The sequence below is a fragment of the Enoplosus armatus genome, chromosome 14 (assembly GCF_043641665.1).
Source record: "Enoplosus armatus isolate fEnoArm2 chromosome 14, fEnoArm2.hap1, whole genome shotgun sequence".
In the NCBI taxonomy this organism is placed as follows: domain Eukaryota; kingdom Metazoa; phylum Chordata; class Actinopteri; order Centrarchiformes; family Enoplosidae; genus Enoplosus; species Enoplosus armatus.
Window position 1 is genome coordinate 10,428,512 of NC_092193.1, and position 17,485 is coordinate 10,445,996.

The following is a 17,485-nucleotide window of genomic DNA, read 5'->3' on the forward strand; positions in this document are numbered from 1 at the left end:
TTAAGAACAACCTAATATGTCCAAGCCCTGACTCTGCAAATCACAGCAGACTTAATTTACCTTTATCAGTGCTGAGCATGCGCAGCGCTCTGGAGTAAGACTGAACAGGAGCTGTGGGTCTCTCCGGTCTCTGAGGATGTTGTTGCTGCTGAGCCACAACTCTGGACAGATGCTGCTCCTGGCCCTCATCATCAGACTGATCACTGTCACTGGAGCTCCACGCAATGTGCACCGAGTCCTCATTACAGTGACCAGGACTGGTCTGCACTGGGCAAACACAAGAGAACATAAGAGGATAATATCGTACCATGATCAAGACAAGATGGGGTGCCTGTCAAAATTAACTTACATACAAGCTCTTTGTTTTCTTTCAACAAAACAAGGACGACTTCTCAAATATAAAATGTCTAACCACAAGCAGCTGTACAAGAACTTCTCCTTCATAAAATAGTAAAAAAAACTATTGGATTAAATCAGGAACTTGCTGCTCAAAAAATGTTAAACATGATTACGAATTTGATAAAACATTCAATGCCAGCTTTCACTTTGCTATTTTTGATTATCTGTGGTATGACATTTTGGTCGACTCAAAAAAGAAATATGGAGGTTTGACACTCAACTGTTCAGGTAAACATATATTACATATAATGTGATTTTACTAAGAGTACAGATATCATAATTATAATGCTTGGTCAATTTAAATAACAAAATTGTGGATCATAGTAAACTAAGAAAACCCACAGTATGTTTATAGTGATGATAAAATATTGCACAGCCCTTAATGTATTTGTCACTTTAATTAGATTAAATAACAAGTTACCTAAAGCAGGAGTCTGTGCCAATTTTCTTATGTCAGACAGTTTCCTTCCTGATGACTTGAGGCTCTGCAACAAAAACAAGTATCAACACCATCAACAACGTTAGAACAACAGGGGAATAATGCAGAAGAGTTGGGGATAATGTGAGTATCCATCATGTCATGATGCACCTCATAAAACTAGCAACCTTCATCACTGGAGAGTCCAGAAAACTGTCTCCACACTTCTCCCAGCTTTTGGCGGAAGACACGGATGAAAGTGATGATGGCTCTCTCCCCACTTTTTGGAAACCATTTTGGACATCATCCGGAAAGAAAACACACTTTATATCCTTGTAGTTTCTTCTACGCTACAAAAATTGAACAAAAAAAGTGGGGTCACGTCAAACACGTTTTACATTACTGAATGAATCAACTGCTTTGATAGCTCTTATTTAGCCCTGATTCTCATTGTGATGGCTGTCCTGCTTCAAGATTACTTTTTACCGGGGTTCACTGTAACAGCTACCGAGCTTAAACTACAAACAGCACTGTATCTGTTGTGATGACAAAGGAAATCAGGTAATACACGACTGACATGTAAACTCCACTGCGCTGTGGGCGGGTAGAGGCGGATAACTTGGGTAGCTAAAGCTAACTAGCCTGTAGCTTAAAGTTAGCGTAAAGTGGCTAGCAAGTTAGCAAGCTATCTAGGTAGCAGCTTTCTTACCTTTCTGGAAGACATGACGACAAAATGAAGTAATTTTGGTCGGTGTTAGTTTATGTGTGTGTTCACGAAACGTTATCTAACCAACTATTTTCTATTAGTTGACCCATCGTTGTGCAGTTGCAGTTTGCCGGTGGTTGCAACCTCACTGTTTTAACAAACTAAGCTAACAAACCAGAAGCACATACACGTCGCTGTTGCTCAATCTGAAGAGGGGTGTGTTTCATTATTCAACAGCGTGGACCGGAGGCAGCGCGTTAGCTTCTTATTCAAAATGATGGGTTACGTGCAATGGTGGATAGCAACTAAGTACAATTTAATCAAGGACTGGTTAATCAGGTAGGATTTTTAGGTACCTTTATTTTACTTTACTTGAGTTTTTCCATTTTCTGCTTCTTCATACTTCTACATCATTACATTTCAGCTGTGGTGGAAGAAGTACTAGAAATAAGTACTGACGTTACTACGTTACAAGTAAGTCCTTCAGTCAAAATTTTACTCAAGTGAACGTACAGAGGCATTACCAGCGAAATATCAAAAGTGAGAGTACTCATTGTACAATGCTCCTTGCAGAGAGTTATGTCATTATGTACATTATAATTATTGGTTATAAATTGGAGCTGATTTTAACTACTTTAAATAATAATTGAGTATGTAGTAGTTGACCTATAACCAATGAATTGGATGAAAAAAAGAAATACAGCTGTAAAATAAATATAGTGGAGTGAATATTTCTCTCTGAAATGTAGTAGAGTAGAAGTAAGCAACATTTTTACATATAAAATATATGATTTAACAACCTAACAGTATTAGTAAGTAGTTAGTATTAGCTCCATCTCCATCAGGTCTATTAAAATGCTGCTTACATGTTCATGTATCCAATAAAATAATACATATAACACTCTGCATTATAAGTACTTCTAATACTTGACGTACATTTTGTTGATAATACTTGTGTACTTTTACTTGATTAAAACAGTATTTTCACACTGTGGTATTAGTATCGTTACCCAAGTAAAAAATATGAGTACCTCTTCCGACACTGCCTGCTTGTATGTTAAATTATCATGTAATGAAATACTTTACAGCAGATATAAGAATTTAATTTAAGTTCTTATTACTATAACCATGTCTATTTGCTGCTGTCGGAGTGACATGACAACACTCCCATGGACTCAAAACGTAATTTTATTACAGCAAATCCATCCGAATCTCAACATCTTTCAAATAGCAGGTTAAACATACAAAAAGCTCACTTAACATACTTGTTTTTTATTAAATATGTAAAAAGCAGGTCAAGTTATTCACAAATAAAATGCAAACATGCAACACGTTTTTTGGGGAATGCATAATGAGTGGGACATGAAAAAAAACATTTACCATTCATTAATTATTGACAGTACATGTTTACATTCCTTTTCATTTACACAATAGTATATGACTAAAGCATTATGGTGCACTGCCCAGTTCAATATTAGTAAATGCAATATTAAGAAAGGGTATACAATGTACTTACTGGAATATAGCATGGCAAATTACTCAGTGAACAGACTCATCTCCCTAAGACCTGTGGGTTTAAAAAAAAAAAAAGAAAACTCTGAAATCTGAACAGACCACAAGTTCCAGCTGAGGTTTAAAACTTAAAATGCTGCATCATAATAAGACTAGTCCACAATAATGTTTCTTCCTTCCCTATGTTCATGGCATACCAAGTAAACTATACCACCAAACCACCTGTATGGTGTGAATAACACATTGTTGAGCACACTGATTATCTGAAGTCTAATTTGTGAGGATAGCTGTCAAACAGTCATATGATGGCATTATACTACATTTTATTCACAATTCATCGACTGTATTGTTCTCCTTCATGAGGATGCAATGCAAAATCTTGCACTATTTCTAAGGCTTAATAATAATAATAATAATAATAATAAATATGGTGAGGGTCTATGGACAGATTGTCCAATACAGAGTCAAATGTCAGTGCAACATATGGAAGGAGGTTAAATAAGAGCTACTACGAGCCCTTTCAGGGCTTTGCTTATTGCATTCTTGTGATTAATATTGTTGATATGCAAAATAAAAACAAAATAAAATGAAAAAAAAGGACAGAAGCTGGGAAGTTAACACTTGCACAGACAGATAACAGTTACCTGTCTAAACTTCAGCATTTCATCACATCTACTGTAGGTTTTGAATTGACTTTCCACCCGCACAGTCCTCGGAAACTTCTGTGATGGTCTGAGCTTGTCTGCTGGTGGAGGCCATCTCCACAAAACCTGCCACAGCAGTTCACCAAAAGTCACAAAAAACATCGAACAGTGAGCAGAGGGATACAAAAAAATAAAAACTGTGATGGTGCTTGTATTCAGGAGGTTGCTTCATGTGCTCAGTCTTGGAGGAAAACAAAAAATAGACTATGAGGAAAAATTAAAATCCTTTAACAGTTCTCACATATTAAAAAGAAGGGTGTAACTGCGGTGAGGGATGATGGCAGTCAGTATTCATCCTGTTCCTCCTGCTGATCATCTGGTGCCTCCTCGTGGGCTTGCTGGTCCACTTCCTGTCCGTCACCCTCAGCAAGCTCCGCTCCTTCCTAAAAAAAGAAAAGGGGGGGGGGGTTAATACACCTCAATACGAGTGCCACTGCAGTATGCTCCAAGGCAAACACATGTGACTACGCACAAAGACTGAGTTCTCATCTCTTTTAACCACACAATAACTTCCACATGATTTTACCACAAAAATGACACTTTTACTGGAGTACACCGCTGCACAATCTTAAGCTGCTTATCTGAGTCAAGAAAACAGCATCCAACTGTCCTGAGTCCTGTTCAGATCAATCTCAGGTCACAGACTGACCTGTTCGTCTGAAGCGTAAAGGACCTCCATTAGCCGATCGACAAACGGGGCATTTTCTTCACCCTGTTCCTGGCACAGCAGCTCCACCTCTCGCAGCTTGCTGAAGTAGTAGTCCCTCTCCTTCTCCACTCCTTCCAGTGCCGACTTTAATGTGTTCACCTACAAAAATTGAATTCATAAGATAATTTGTTTTTAGCAATATCAAAACACACAAAACAACATGGACTTTGGTTACAGACAACTGATACAAGTGCACAAATCACATGTAAGTAGAGTAGTCCACAGTAAGCTGCTTAATTGATTATTCTATGGATTTATAACTCAATCTTTATCTAATCATTGTTTAGATAATCTATTGATCTGTTTAGTCATTTGTCAAGAAAAACTACCATACATTTGCTGGTTACAGCTTCACTAAAGATTAAGACTTCTCTTCATTTGATTATCCATTATAAATTCAATAGTGTGGGTTTTTTGCTGCTAACTGGTCAAGTTCCAGCTCACTTTCATCTCCTTGGCTTGGATCTGATGTGCACCCCAACAAATGAATGCATCCAGAATGACTACATGGCTACATTTGCAGAAACATGATGGATCGCTCAATGGAACAACTATGTGATATACACATGGCTTCTATTTTACTGAACTATGTATGTGCAGCTCTACTCAGCCATGTACATAAATATGCCTGCACTTTGATTCTTACTTATTTATATATTTTTTACTATATTGAATCACAGTGGATGTAAATAGGATTTTGACACTGATCAGCAGAAAAACTAATATAAAAAAGTCATAGTAAAAGCCAACCCACATGTATTGCAAATATAAAATACACAATAAATAAAATGTATTCATTTCCCCCAGTAAAGTAAATATTTAGAAGTACCTTTGACAGAAATTACAGCTAATGTCTATGTGGATAGGTCTTTATCAGCCTTGATTTTCCACCTTTCTTTTCCACCATTCTTTTTTGCAAAACTGCTCAAGCTCTGTCAATTTACAAAGAAGCCATGGGTGACTGAGTTTCAAGTCTTGCCACAAATCCTGAATTGGATTGAGGACTGGACCCATGACTTGGCCACTTTAGGACACAAACGTGACTTTGATCTACAATAAAAATAGTGCCAGTGCACCATTTTCTGACAGGCATATGATATATTTACATTCCATTTCTTCCACTGTTTAAATTTCACAACTAGTCGAACATCAGTTACAGAAGACAACAAAACAGTTAAACAGTTAGTCAGTCAGCTGTCAGCTGTGTTGCTGATGATCTGGTGTAATGCTTTGAAGATGCCAAGCTGTTGCACAAACACCAACTATGGAAAAATTCAATAAAGCTTCTACTGTGGATATAAAGTATACTGAATTAGATCAAGACATACAACATCATCTATCCCGTCAGCAAAGCAAAATTGTACCACAAGTTTAGCTACTCGTTACAGAGAAGGGGTTTACAAGTGAATGAGAGAATGATAGTAAAATTTAACATCCAACCGTCCAACCGCTTTTCATAAAACATACCTCCTCAGTAAGATGTGTAACCTGTGCTTCCAGTTCTTTCTCTCCTTTGGCAGGAGTTGATGGTACGGGGATCTTTTTGGCTGACGAGGGTCTGGATGTTGGTGTTGAGGACTTGGGGGTTGTAGAGCTCGACCTTGATGCTCCTACGGAAGACAAAAGGTTTGGTACTCAGGGATGGATGACTGACAACGTAATAATGACTTCTTTCACAGGAAATTACACAAGTTCTATGAGTTCTGAGCTTGGAAGTTACAAGAAGACAATCACTCATAAGGTCTCATAAGGTGCACAAATATGAAAACATGCCACAGTGTCTGCAAACATTTCACATATACTTGGATAGTACAATAAATGTTTGCAACTGTCCTTTCTGCAGCAGATGAGGCTTACCTGCAGTAGGGGAGCTGGCTGCATGGTGGGACTTCTTTGGCAGGTTGAAGATCTGCTCACCAGGGTCAGGTGGGGGAATGGCGTCCTGACCCTGTCTGGCTGCAACTGGGTCATAATCTTTACCATCATAATTGGCATCAAAGAACTTCTTAAACCACTGGATGAAGTCAAGATTGTCCTGAAATCTGCCTTTAACCAGTTTCTCCACTGGAATAATCTGAATCAAAGAGGAGGAAAAAATAATATAATTCATGCCGTTTTCCTCACACAGTGTGGAGCAAAAATTAAATTGCATGAACATGATTAAAGTAAGGTTAAGCAAACTCACCTTGTCCACATTCATCCTTTTGAAGGATGCCTGCAACAGTTTGAAATTGTGAATGTACTCGTGCTCCAACTTAGCTTGAAACTTGACCTTCTTAAGACTGATGCAACCAGGGAAGAGCAGATCCATGAATTGGCAATAGGCAGCTCCTAAATACGTAATAAAATGTTAGTTGAGTACATAAGCTCGAAAATCAGAAGATACAAAAAACCGGAGTCCGGATATAGGTCAGGATTTATCATGACGGGGGCCCTTTTCTATGTCCAGATCATTGACCCCGTTTCCTTAAAAAGAAAACTATTAATTCACATTCTTGGTAACATGGCTAATATTAACTGAAGCCTCGTTAAACCTTTATCCATTTGAAAAAAAGAGGGCAGCAGCTAAACCTGGCAGTGGGTCAGCTAGCAGATAAAACCCACATAAACCCAACTAGAGAGCGCATAAGAAGTAATCTACATCAAACAAGTAGCCTACATTTTAAGAAAAAGGTGGGGGGGGGGGGTTGTCTGTCTGTAGGCAGAGAGTGGTTGAAATTGGATTACTTGGTCACAGCCTGAGAACACGGCAGGCTACAAGTTTATTTATAGACAACTCTCTGCCAGGGAGAGGTGAGCATGTTTCTACAGGTTGCTTTAACTGCCAAAATGATTTGAACCCTGTGCTTTACAGGAAAAGTAATCTCTAAATCTCTAAAACACGCCTCCCATCTCACACAACTTCATTGACACATGCAGTACCAGCAGAGGGAAGAGGAAGAGATGAATAGAGAGAAGGTTTTTATTTTTGTTCTCACCTGAGGAGAGCTGCTCCACTTTCGTATAGTTTAGGCAGAGAATATCGTTAACCCAGGCAGTGATGTCATGCCTGCTCATAGTCTCCTGGGTTATTGAGGTAGAATATACGTTGACCGCCATCCCCCAACTGCAACAGAGAAACAACAACACTTAAAAACAAAAGCAATGCATCTAGAATAAAGGTGCTGTTTCTTCATGCCTCAGGACAGTTTCGTTACCCCCAAAAAAGGTACATACTTTTCAAATAAATTGATTTCAAAAGATGGTGAACAAATTTATTGTATCTTAAACTTAGCACATAAACCACAATACCAGACATAGACGAGTTGAAAATCCTCTCAAAAGACCAATTACTAATGATTGGAACAATTCGAATAGACCGATCGTACTGTACTGATGTTTATTCAAAACATCCAACAAATCAAGCCATATTGCATTCAGTAATCACACATCAGATTTCTCTAAAAGCCCCACAGCAAGATTTACATCATAATATGATATTTAGCATTTATCCATATGACTTACAAAGAAGCACAAAAATGTAAGAAGGGCCCCTAAAAACACCCTCACTGCTGCATGTCACCAGTACTAGTGTCCACTCTCTACACTGTGAATGTACCCCGTCTTCTTCAAGTGTGCCCACTGAGTACAGTGCACACCCTGTCGTAGAAAGGTAGGCAAACAATAACACAAAGTAGTCAAGGCTCCAATAATAACACAATTTCATTTTAAAACGACACGGATGGACCTGTAGATTGAATTAGGTGTGTAGCAATGTGAACATATCATAGTGGCCAAAATTATCTCTGTATACAATATTATCTAGCCAATTACTTAATGAGTTTAAAATCTGTAGTGCTGCAATATTTTATGTTATAGATTAATCTGCAGATTACTTTCTCAATATATATTATTGATATATAAAATCCCAGAAAATTGTCAAAAATGTCTATTATGATTTCCCAGAGCCCATGGTTATGTCTTTAAAGGTCTTATTTTGTCTGGCCAACGGTCCAAAACCCAAAGATACATTGACTTAATACAGAAAATATTCACATTTTAAAAGCTGGAACAGGAGAATTCTTTCTTAAAAAATAATATTAATAATCAAAATTATTAATCAAATGTTGCGGATGAATGTGTCAGTTGTTGCAGCTTTAAACAAATTTACATAGCTTGTTGTGTTGCTGTAGCAATGTTGGATTACAAAGATGGTGCAATATTACCTGCTTGCAAAACTGTGGCTTCTGTGGCCCCAGGGCAGCTGCCCCACATGCATTGAGGATATTCAGGTCTATACACCGTACCATACTATGTGCCAAAAAATGCATCAGAGAACTCAAACTTTGATCCTTAAGCTACAGATTAACTGGTTACACACCGCAGCCACAACACAATGAATGCATGCTTACAATTTCATTTTAACAGAAACATTGAAAGAGGCCTCATGTGTTTCTCACACTCTGAATATACATGAACAGCCAGGCCAAGTATGTCAAAGCTCACCCAGGTATATCTCGACCCATCTTTAACAAATATTAGCAGTTTAATTTGATTGTGCTGAGAATATCAAACTATTTATCAGTTCCACGAACAAAACATCTTGTTTACAGTTTGCCTGTCAACATAGGGTACGTTTGTGGAGGTCAGTCCTTTAAAGCCCAATCTGACTGATTTGACAATTTACACTATAGGGGGATGTATATTATATTATAGAGTAGTAGTATATAGTGTGCAGCCGTAATCAATTCCTCTACAGAAATTAAGGCTGCAGAAAAAACATTTCGGATTAATTCATTGATAGAGAACAGCAGTACAGCTGCACTAAAACATCCCTCTTATTGGCTTATGGCGACTGATATGCTATTAAATCATGTTAAATCATCATCATCATCATCATCACCACTATCCACTAGCCAACACCGGGGTATGCAGGGTAATAATAACCCTTCAGCACTAAAGTTTGGCTATCACAGCACCGCAAGAGCAGAGCCTCGCTTGACCAATTCTCTGGGAAGGAAGGTCGGAAACTGGGCCAGCCGATCTCATGTCAACAAAGCGGATGTATGCGCTACTAGCATGCTTTGTTAGCATGTTGTTAGCCGGGCAGGGATAGCCAGCCGACACCGGGGCTGGGCTGATGCCCGGATTCAAACAGGGACAATCGGGCTTGTGCAGCAGGTCGTGAGGGGTTTCACGCATGAAAACATCACCCCAAACACACTGAACGCTTTATAAGAGATTATTAGGTTGCTGCGAAGTGTCATGTCACGATGGGAATATTTTAACAGCAGCAGGGGCGGCTGTCTGTGTATTCCTGTCATTTGACAAGCTGGACCTTTTCGACACACTCCTCCAAAATATGCTCGTGACACTGCGGACCAAAACGATTGACAACATTATTACTGGTGTCAGCGATAATTTCGGGGGGCTAACACACCAGCAGAGGAAGGGTTTTTAAGCTAACTTGAGAGCGATATACGCCATAGTCTCGGACACATACAGAGAAGCTAACATGACAGGAGACTGAGAGACAACAGGGGGGGGGGGGATAGCGGATGGGTGCAAAGCAAAAGCAACACACGACGAGGAGGAGGACCAGGCCAGAATGCAGGTTTCAGTCTGCAGCAGTGTCTTTTTTTATGATTTCTTTCTTACATCAAACCAAATGCGACGTTACACTGATTTACCTGTAGGCGCGCTCTCCCCGCACTGTATTTTTCCTGTAAGGAATGATGTTGGATCCGTTGTCCGGGACGATGTCGTTGTTATTCTCTCCATTTGGGGAAAGGGCTTGGGTGGGACCGGGCATTTGGGTCTCTAAAATGTTGAACAGATACTCTGTTCTCTCTCTGGCCGGGGAAAAAAAAACAACACGAACGATGCAAATGCTAAGAAAGTGCCGCACCTCCGGGGATCTTTCCTTCTGTCTGCTTATTCTTCACAAATCTCTGCCCTAATGACGTCGATGCACCCTGTACCACGTGACTGATGGGGTTGGCTGCCTGTTCCTTATGGTGAGCTATTTCAGTACACCAAATTACATTGATCACTCGCGTGCTAAAAAAGCATCATCACCTTTCAGATCGATCAATGCTTAATGCTTCTTCTTCGCTTTTGAGATGCAGATCAACTTTGTGACCGCGAGGCCACTCATCAAATGGCCAGAGACAATACCCAATCAACTGGAAGGTATGGATTTGATTAAAAAGGAAAACGCAGCCCACCCAGTTTCACCTTCAAATCTTTGGATGATTATTAGTTTCTTGGCACTACAACACCCAACAGATGTGGGTAAAAAGACAAAAGAAAAAGCAGGAAGATCCTAACAGATAAAAGCGGTAATGATGAAAATGATGGCAACAAATGGTATGAGGGAGTGTAGTAAAATATTTTGATTACTAACCATATATGCCTCAATAAATTAAAATAGTCATCACAAAATCAATTAAACTGCTCCAACTATATTATCACTTAAATGTTTTAGGGATGCAATGATTAGTTGATTAATTGATTAATGACTTAATCAGCAACAATTCTGATAATCCATTCATTTTGTTAAGTAATTTTTAAGCACAAATTCACTGGTTCAAGCTTTTCAAATGTGAACATGTTGTGTCACCTTGGGTTCTGGGAACTTGTGATGGGAATTTTTCACTGTTTGCTGACAGTCTATAGACCAAACCATTAACAGGTAGATTCATGGATAATGAAAATATGTTGATTAATCTACCAATTTTTTTGTTTGTTTGTTTATAAAATGTCATGAAATAGTGAAAAATGCCCATCACCCTTTCCCAAAGCCCAAGGTGACCTCTTTAGACCCAAATATATTCAATTTACTATCATAGAAGATTAAGGAAACAAGCATATACTTATATTTGAGAAGCTGGAACCAGTAAATATTGCATTTCTGCTTGATAAATGACTTAATGATGAATCAATCATCAAAATGATGGTCGATTAACTTCTGTAAACCAATTAATCGATTAATTGAATAATTGTTTAGCTCTAAAATGTGTATGAATTTACAAATATCCAGTAGGGGTGTAACAAAATGCTTTATTGGTTCATACAAGGATCTCAAATTCAATACACATGTGTTGTGTTTAAAAGCTGAACAATGCAATCCTGTGGTTGCTGAGCTATCTCCTGTTTGTGTTGCCACATCTGCTGTTTTTATGTTGTTGTTTTGTATTTCTTTTGTTTTGTGTTGTATATTCTGCTGAACTACAGTTTCATTCAAGTCTTGTACAACATTAAAAATAAAAGGTGAATTCTCAACTACTCAACTTATTTTTGCTGTATTGAAACGAAATTTTGTCAAATTGTGAGACTGACAATGAATCCATATGTTCCATGAATCATTACACCCAACATCAAAATATCTGTATGAGTCAGCCAGTAAAGCCAACTTCAGTCCAACCTGATATGAACATGGTTAGTAATCAATGATAAGAAGCTACAATATGTGGACCAGCAGGTCGAGGTATCTAACAGGCATGATGGAAAACATCTCTGTAACAGCACTGGACTGCACCAAGAGTCAATACAACATAGGTATGATGAGGAATTATATGCAAGAAGTACGCCCAGCCATTCATACGACCTCTAACTCTACTCATGTAGCTCTGCCTTTGCTGTCAGGACCCTGACACCCCGACAGCAAAGGCCTCCGGGCAAAGGTACAGCATTTCTGTGATTCTGTAAAGTTATTTTACTGCCTTGATTTTTTTCCTGCTGTTTTTCTAATATTGCCAAAAATGTACACATTCATGTCATTCCTTTGTTGCTTTATTTAAACAGTCCTATGGCTGTTTAAACACAGTCAAAGAACTGCAGGTACAGATTTTGAGATCAATACAACAATCCATCCATCACTACCGTCAGTCCAAAAGTCAACTCACATTTTGACGGGTAATGCTTAAACTTTTTGTGTGTTAATAGTTTGTCCTCTGAGTTTCTTGAGTCAAGATTTAGTCAGCCAGGTCACTAGGTAAAATGTTTTGTTTTCAGTCACAATGGCAAATCATATTTCAAACTGTCCATCAATGCTTTTAAAATTGGATAAGGGATGTCAAATATTCACACAACTCTCGGTCACCGTCTGTGTGCTCACTTGAAACAGTTCCTCTAGTGCCACCATCAGGCCAAAATCGAGGTCACGTTTTGCCTCCAACTTCTGAACTTTTACATAGAGCCTGCAGACAGAGTCTGATAAACCTGACAAAGATAAAGATAAATGGTCAACAAATAAAGTCTGATTGATTTGACCCAACAATATTGACTTCCATTTTGAGTTTTGTCTTGTACCAGTTAATCCAATTTTCACTACACTTAGCCTATTATAGTTATTCAACAGGATTTGGATTCTCCATATGTACAGCCACGGCTTGATGAAGTCGCCTTCAGTTAAATGATGCCGGACTTCAAGTAAAGCTTTGCTTTGAAGACGTTACTACGACATATTCCAAATTCCAACCGCGTTTCGCTGTGAAATTGTGGCCATAATTTATATCATTACTCTCTTTCATTCATCTTAAACTAATCACCCTGGAGCTTTTAAAAGTCACATGTCAGCAAAGCGGATGTATGTGCCACGGATTCCACATTTGACTGAGACTGCAATAATTCAACCTTATACTGAGATGTGCATTAAGCTACTCTTTCAAGTGGTTTCAAAACATTTGAAAATATCAGAAATAAATCAAGGCAGTGGCATACATGCAGGATATCCATCTCTTGTGTGGTTATTCTGGAAGGACAAATATTCAGGATACATTTGACTCTACTGGGTCAAATGTACTCTTTAGCCTTTACACAAATTCCTGTAGAGCCAAGTACAAGTCATAACCAAGTGCTAATCTCATTAAATGACCAAACTGTGGACACCAGACACATCTCCACAAAGAACCAAAAGCATGCAGTGCTACATTTCTACTACAGTAATATTAAAGGCCCTTTCAGACTGGAAAGTGACAACGCCAGCGTATTGGTCTCATCACAATTGCACAACAACAAGCACAGAGGGCCGTTTGTATCTCGCAGCAAGCAGTAAAAGTAAGACATAGTCAAACTTCAGGGGCAGCAGGAAAACGGGAAACTCTGTGCTTGTTCACGTGTGCAGCAACTGCATCCTCCTTACTGTGCCGCTGGGTCTCAAAGCTATCGCCAGGCTGTCATTGAAATGAACTTGCCACTTGCCAGTCTGACGGGCCTTAACGTGTCATCACAGATGTGCAGCATGCATGGCCTCGTTTAAATTAATGTTGACTGTGAAGCCTTACAATAAATAAATATTAGGCCATAACAAGAGAGACACACAGGGACCTGTTTTCGCATACACCTTCATCTATAGAGGGGTTGTCCTCCTTGGTGCTCTTAACAAAAGGCTAGCATTTATGTCCAAAAATCTGCAGTTATATTGCAAAAAGGTACAAAAAGTTTGAGCATCTCCTCCACAACATTTTGAAAAGAATGACTGATCTGAGGCGGCTGTCTGTCAATGCATTACCGAAAACAGCACAGCGTTATTGTTTCAGGTACCGGTGAGATGATGAAAGACAATTGAAGTCCAGTTTGGTTAACATGGCCATGAATATGAAGGCATATTAGATGCCAAAAACATGACATAATGGCTTATAATACTATGAGGAATGATTTTACAAGAGTGAAACGTTATATACCAGGAAGGTGTACTGCAATATTTAATTGGCCAATGCAGTCAGATAAGTTGCACTGTGTTGCAGCAAAAGTTCAGTCAGAGTCAACTTTTCTGCCGGACAACCCCACGTCCAACATGAACGAGAGTGCTGCATTTTTTAATTAAGTAATAATATCTGCCTGAACATGGCCTCAATGTGTACCAAGACTGTTAGATAGAAAATATGCAGTAGGCCTACTTGCAGAATGAAAAAAGTGAAATATCAGCCAAGTTATGTGTCAAATCCAGTGCTGTAATTTCAGGAAACAGTGACCTCAATGCATACACACAACATGAATGTTTTGTTTTGTAGCATGATGTATTCATTGGAATTGAGTGGTGTTAAGTGGGTTTAAGTAGCTATGGTAGAATCAGGTGGGTAACAGTCCCAAATAGCATGCAAGCAAGATAATCTAATCTATAACAGCTGCTTTGTATAGCTTTTATGTTGCTTCCTTTCAATTTTATGAAGGTGGAGTAACATATTGGTAATGCACAGCTGGAGGATGATGTTTTACAGTCTCTGTTAATGCTGTATGTTAGGCTTCAATGAATCACTGGGCAATTGTGCAAGGGCGCATTCCCATTAGAGTAAAGGCAGAGCTGTGCTTACTCTCTCCATTCATATCTCTCCAGGCTTTCTCTTGCACTGGGTAATCAAGTGGGTGGGTGAGGGGTGGCAGCTCCACCCTACAGATCCAGCCCTCAACATTCAAAAAATAGCAAAGAGGTCACGTTACCCTGAACTGCAGGTTGGACAGGTTCATATGTTTGCACGGTTTTAAGGTTAGTATTCAGGGTGCAAAATATTTTTGACAAAGATAAAGGTTTTACAGACTCAGGGGTGTGAACAGACACTTTCAGGGGAACCTCAAACCAAACCAAAATGAGGGCAGGAAGGACCAGGACCAGAGAGGAGGGAGCACTGATGACTCACATCTTACATTGGTATCTTTAAAGACAGTCCGTTAGATACAATATGTGTGGAAAGAAAAGTTTTCATTTGCCATTAGAAGGGGGAAATTTAGCACCCAAGACAAAAGACCAAGGAGGTCCGTGGTCACCCCCTCTTCTTCTCTGTCCCCGGCGCACGCTCAGAAATAGCTTTGACTGTCATTGCTGATGGAGGAAAAACACTAGACAGTCTTGCTAATTTCTGAGATTTTTTAAAGCGAATCCGTCACGAAGCAGCTAGCTGCAGTAAACCTCGTTAATGAAGCTAACTCGGCTTCGTGTTAGAAATGACAGTTAAATGAGAAACAATGATTGGTAAGCAAGCTACTACACAGCCAAACAATGCCGGAGCAAAGAGAGAGTTTTACCAAGCCAGACGTTACTTACAGTGACGGTTGTACACGTTGTTCAGCTAACCGCCAAGTTACAGTAAGCTAATTTTGTTCCTGCCAACACTTGTCAGAATAGTGACAGCCGACATATGCCCTGACCCTGGGTAACATCACCGTACGTGCCACCGACACACACGTAAATACGCCCCGGTTTTTGTTTTTACACACCATAATGCACGTTTCAAATCCACTAACAGACTGGAATTGTTCAGCAAAGCAAAAGAGACTCACCAGTGAACTCCGAGCCGCAGGTTACAAGGTGTTAAAAATTTGCTGTTTTCCGGCTGAGTCACCCCACCCTCAAACGCCCATTCTCACTAGACGAGGAGCTGAGAGCGGGCAGCTGATTGGACAACGTCTCATCGGCGTTGGAGCTGATTGGCCCGCTCGTGACATCTGTTGTTATTCTGACCAATCGCGTTCTGATGCGTTGATCAGTCAGAACATCATGTATCTCTCCGTCTTGTCACTCTGTGTCACATCTCTTTTCCTACAGAGAAACGCTTTTCCTGAACTAATAAATATTTATTCAGCGCAAAATTGACTCAATTCACCACCATCTAAGATTATTAGTAAATTAGTAAAATATCACATGTATAACAACAGTTCACAACTCAAACTAGATGAATACGTAGACAAATCTTTAAAAAACAATAAAAATTCTGAAAACCTTTTATGCTTATTAGTATAGTAAGATATTATTAGAGAGCAATGTCTTGTGTTGTGAGAAACGGGTGAAAAAAAGCCAAATAGTCGATTCATCATTACAGTGGTTTAGTCAAGCAAAAATGGCAAAGAAAAATGACAAAATCAGCTTCTCAAATGTGAAGATTTGCTGCTTATCTGTGTTTTATATTATTTTACATTAAATATCTGATTTTGGACTGTTTGTCAGAGAAAACAAGACATTTAAAGAGGTCACCTTGGGTTTCTTGTGAATTTGTGACGGCCATTTTCAGTATTAATTATTGATTTATTTATGGACATTTCATAGACTAAATCATTAATTGAGAAAATACATGATTGATAGTATTTGTCATTTTCCTGCCTAGTATTGTCTGCACACTACAGGATCAGATTAACTGTAAATTCTTAAAATCTTGTGGGGGAAATGCCCTTATGAATTGCTAGGGGCCTTGCTGATCCAGCATCTTAAAAGATTTATTGTGACAGACTGCTTCCAATTTTTTTTAAATTACCTAATATAATTCTATGCAAAGAGCAACACTGTTTTTCACAGAGGGAAATGCACAAAGTTTGCATCTTTGATGAAATAAACCTGACCTGTTCAGCCGCTGACGCAGCTGCATCCCTCATGTTTTAACACCAGGGTGCAGTCATGCACTTGATAAAAGGCAAAAGGTTGCTGGAAAAGGCTTTGTATAAAATTCATCACTATCATAGCTGCTTTGCTAACTGCACTGATAGATAGAGCAGACACAACACAGGCCAGATAAAGAAAGGGCATATTGTGGGAAGACTGTGGTAATCACGCAAAGACCTGGTGATGGATGCTGTAGGTCTATCTTACTGTCTTTAAATGATGAAAGGACAGGCTTGCATTGATGTCTTTAAAAAGTACTGATAATAATAACAATAATAATAATAAAGACTAATATTAGTGAACTCATGTGCTGATAATATTGCCTGACTCTGAGAGGCAAATCCTCCCTCCTAATATTCACATGACTATGAGATTCAGTGCTGGAAGGCTGCTTTTATGTTACCTCAGATGGTGGGTCTATGTGATGAATTATAGACAATAGGTTGAGGGCAGCCAACAGTGCATTTATGACAGATAATAAATGTGCACTGCCAAACCACGCCAATTGAAGTGTGCCGTTCTGGAATGGAAAAAGAAAGAGAAAAAGGAGTTCATAGGCAAAAATTTTGATATTGTGTCAACACTTTATTATGCATCACCACCATGCAAAAATCACTGCTATGAACTTGCTCAAAAATCAAACTAGATATATTTCACACATTTATGATTTTAGATTGGCTTGCCA

The 17,485-nt window shown here is 39.0% G+C and overlaps 2 protein-coding genes across 5 annotated transcripts in view; both read right to left on the reverse strand.

The window, feature by feature from the left end:
- The window catches only part of spidr (scaffold protein involved in DNA repair), a 28,740-nt gene extending 27,199 nt beyond the window's left edge, over positions 1-1,541 (reverse strand). Inside the window, exons 1-4 of the mRNA XM_070918564.1 lie at positions 1,527-1,541; positions 1,006-1,167; positions 821-884; positions 61-267 (exon numbers count right to left, since the gene is read on the reverse strand). Coding sequence (XP_070774665.1) covers positions 61-267; positions 821-884; positions 1,006-1,167; positions 1,527-1,541 — 448 coding nt within the window. The remainder of the gene's footprint in view (positions 1-60; positions 268-820; positions 885-1,005; positions 1,168-1,526) is intronic.
- A 1,179-nt stretch (positions 1,542-2,720) lies between these two features.
- mapre2 (microtubule-associated protein, RP/EB family, member 2) lies at positions 2,721-15,491 on the reverse strand. 4 transcript variants are annotated; one of them, XM_070918514.1, is made up of 8 exons: positions 10,118-10,354; positions 7,427-7,554; positions 6,634-6,779; positions 6,306-6,522; positions 5,916-6,058; positions 4,389-4,547; positions 3,981-4,122; positions 2,721-3,805 (listed from the first exon to the last, which is right to left on the reverse strand). In XM_070918514.1, exons 1-7 carry the CDS (start codon positions 10,237-10,239, stop codon positions 4,024-4,026), a joined length of 1,014 nt encoding a protein of 337 aa, XP_070774615.1. In that variant the 5' UTR covers positions 10,240-10,354; the 3' UTR covers positions 2,721-3,805; positions 3,981-4,023. The 4 variants fall into 4 exon arrangements, with proteins under 4 accessions (XP_070774615.1, XP_070774617.1, XP_070774614.1 ...); XM_070918516.1 differs by lacking the exon at positions 10,118-10,354 and adding an exon at positions 15,472-15,491 and having other exon boundaries at positions 2,721-4,122; XM_070918513.1 differs by having other exon boundaries at positions 2,721-4,122.
- Positions 15,492-17,485: the final 1,994 nt, after the last annotated feature.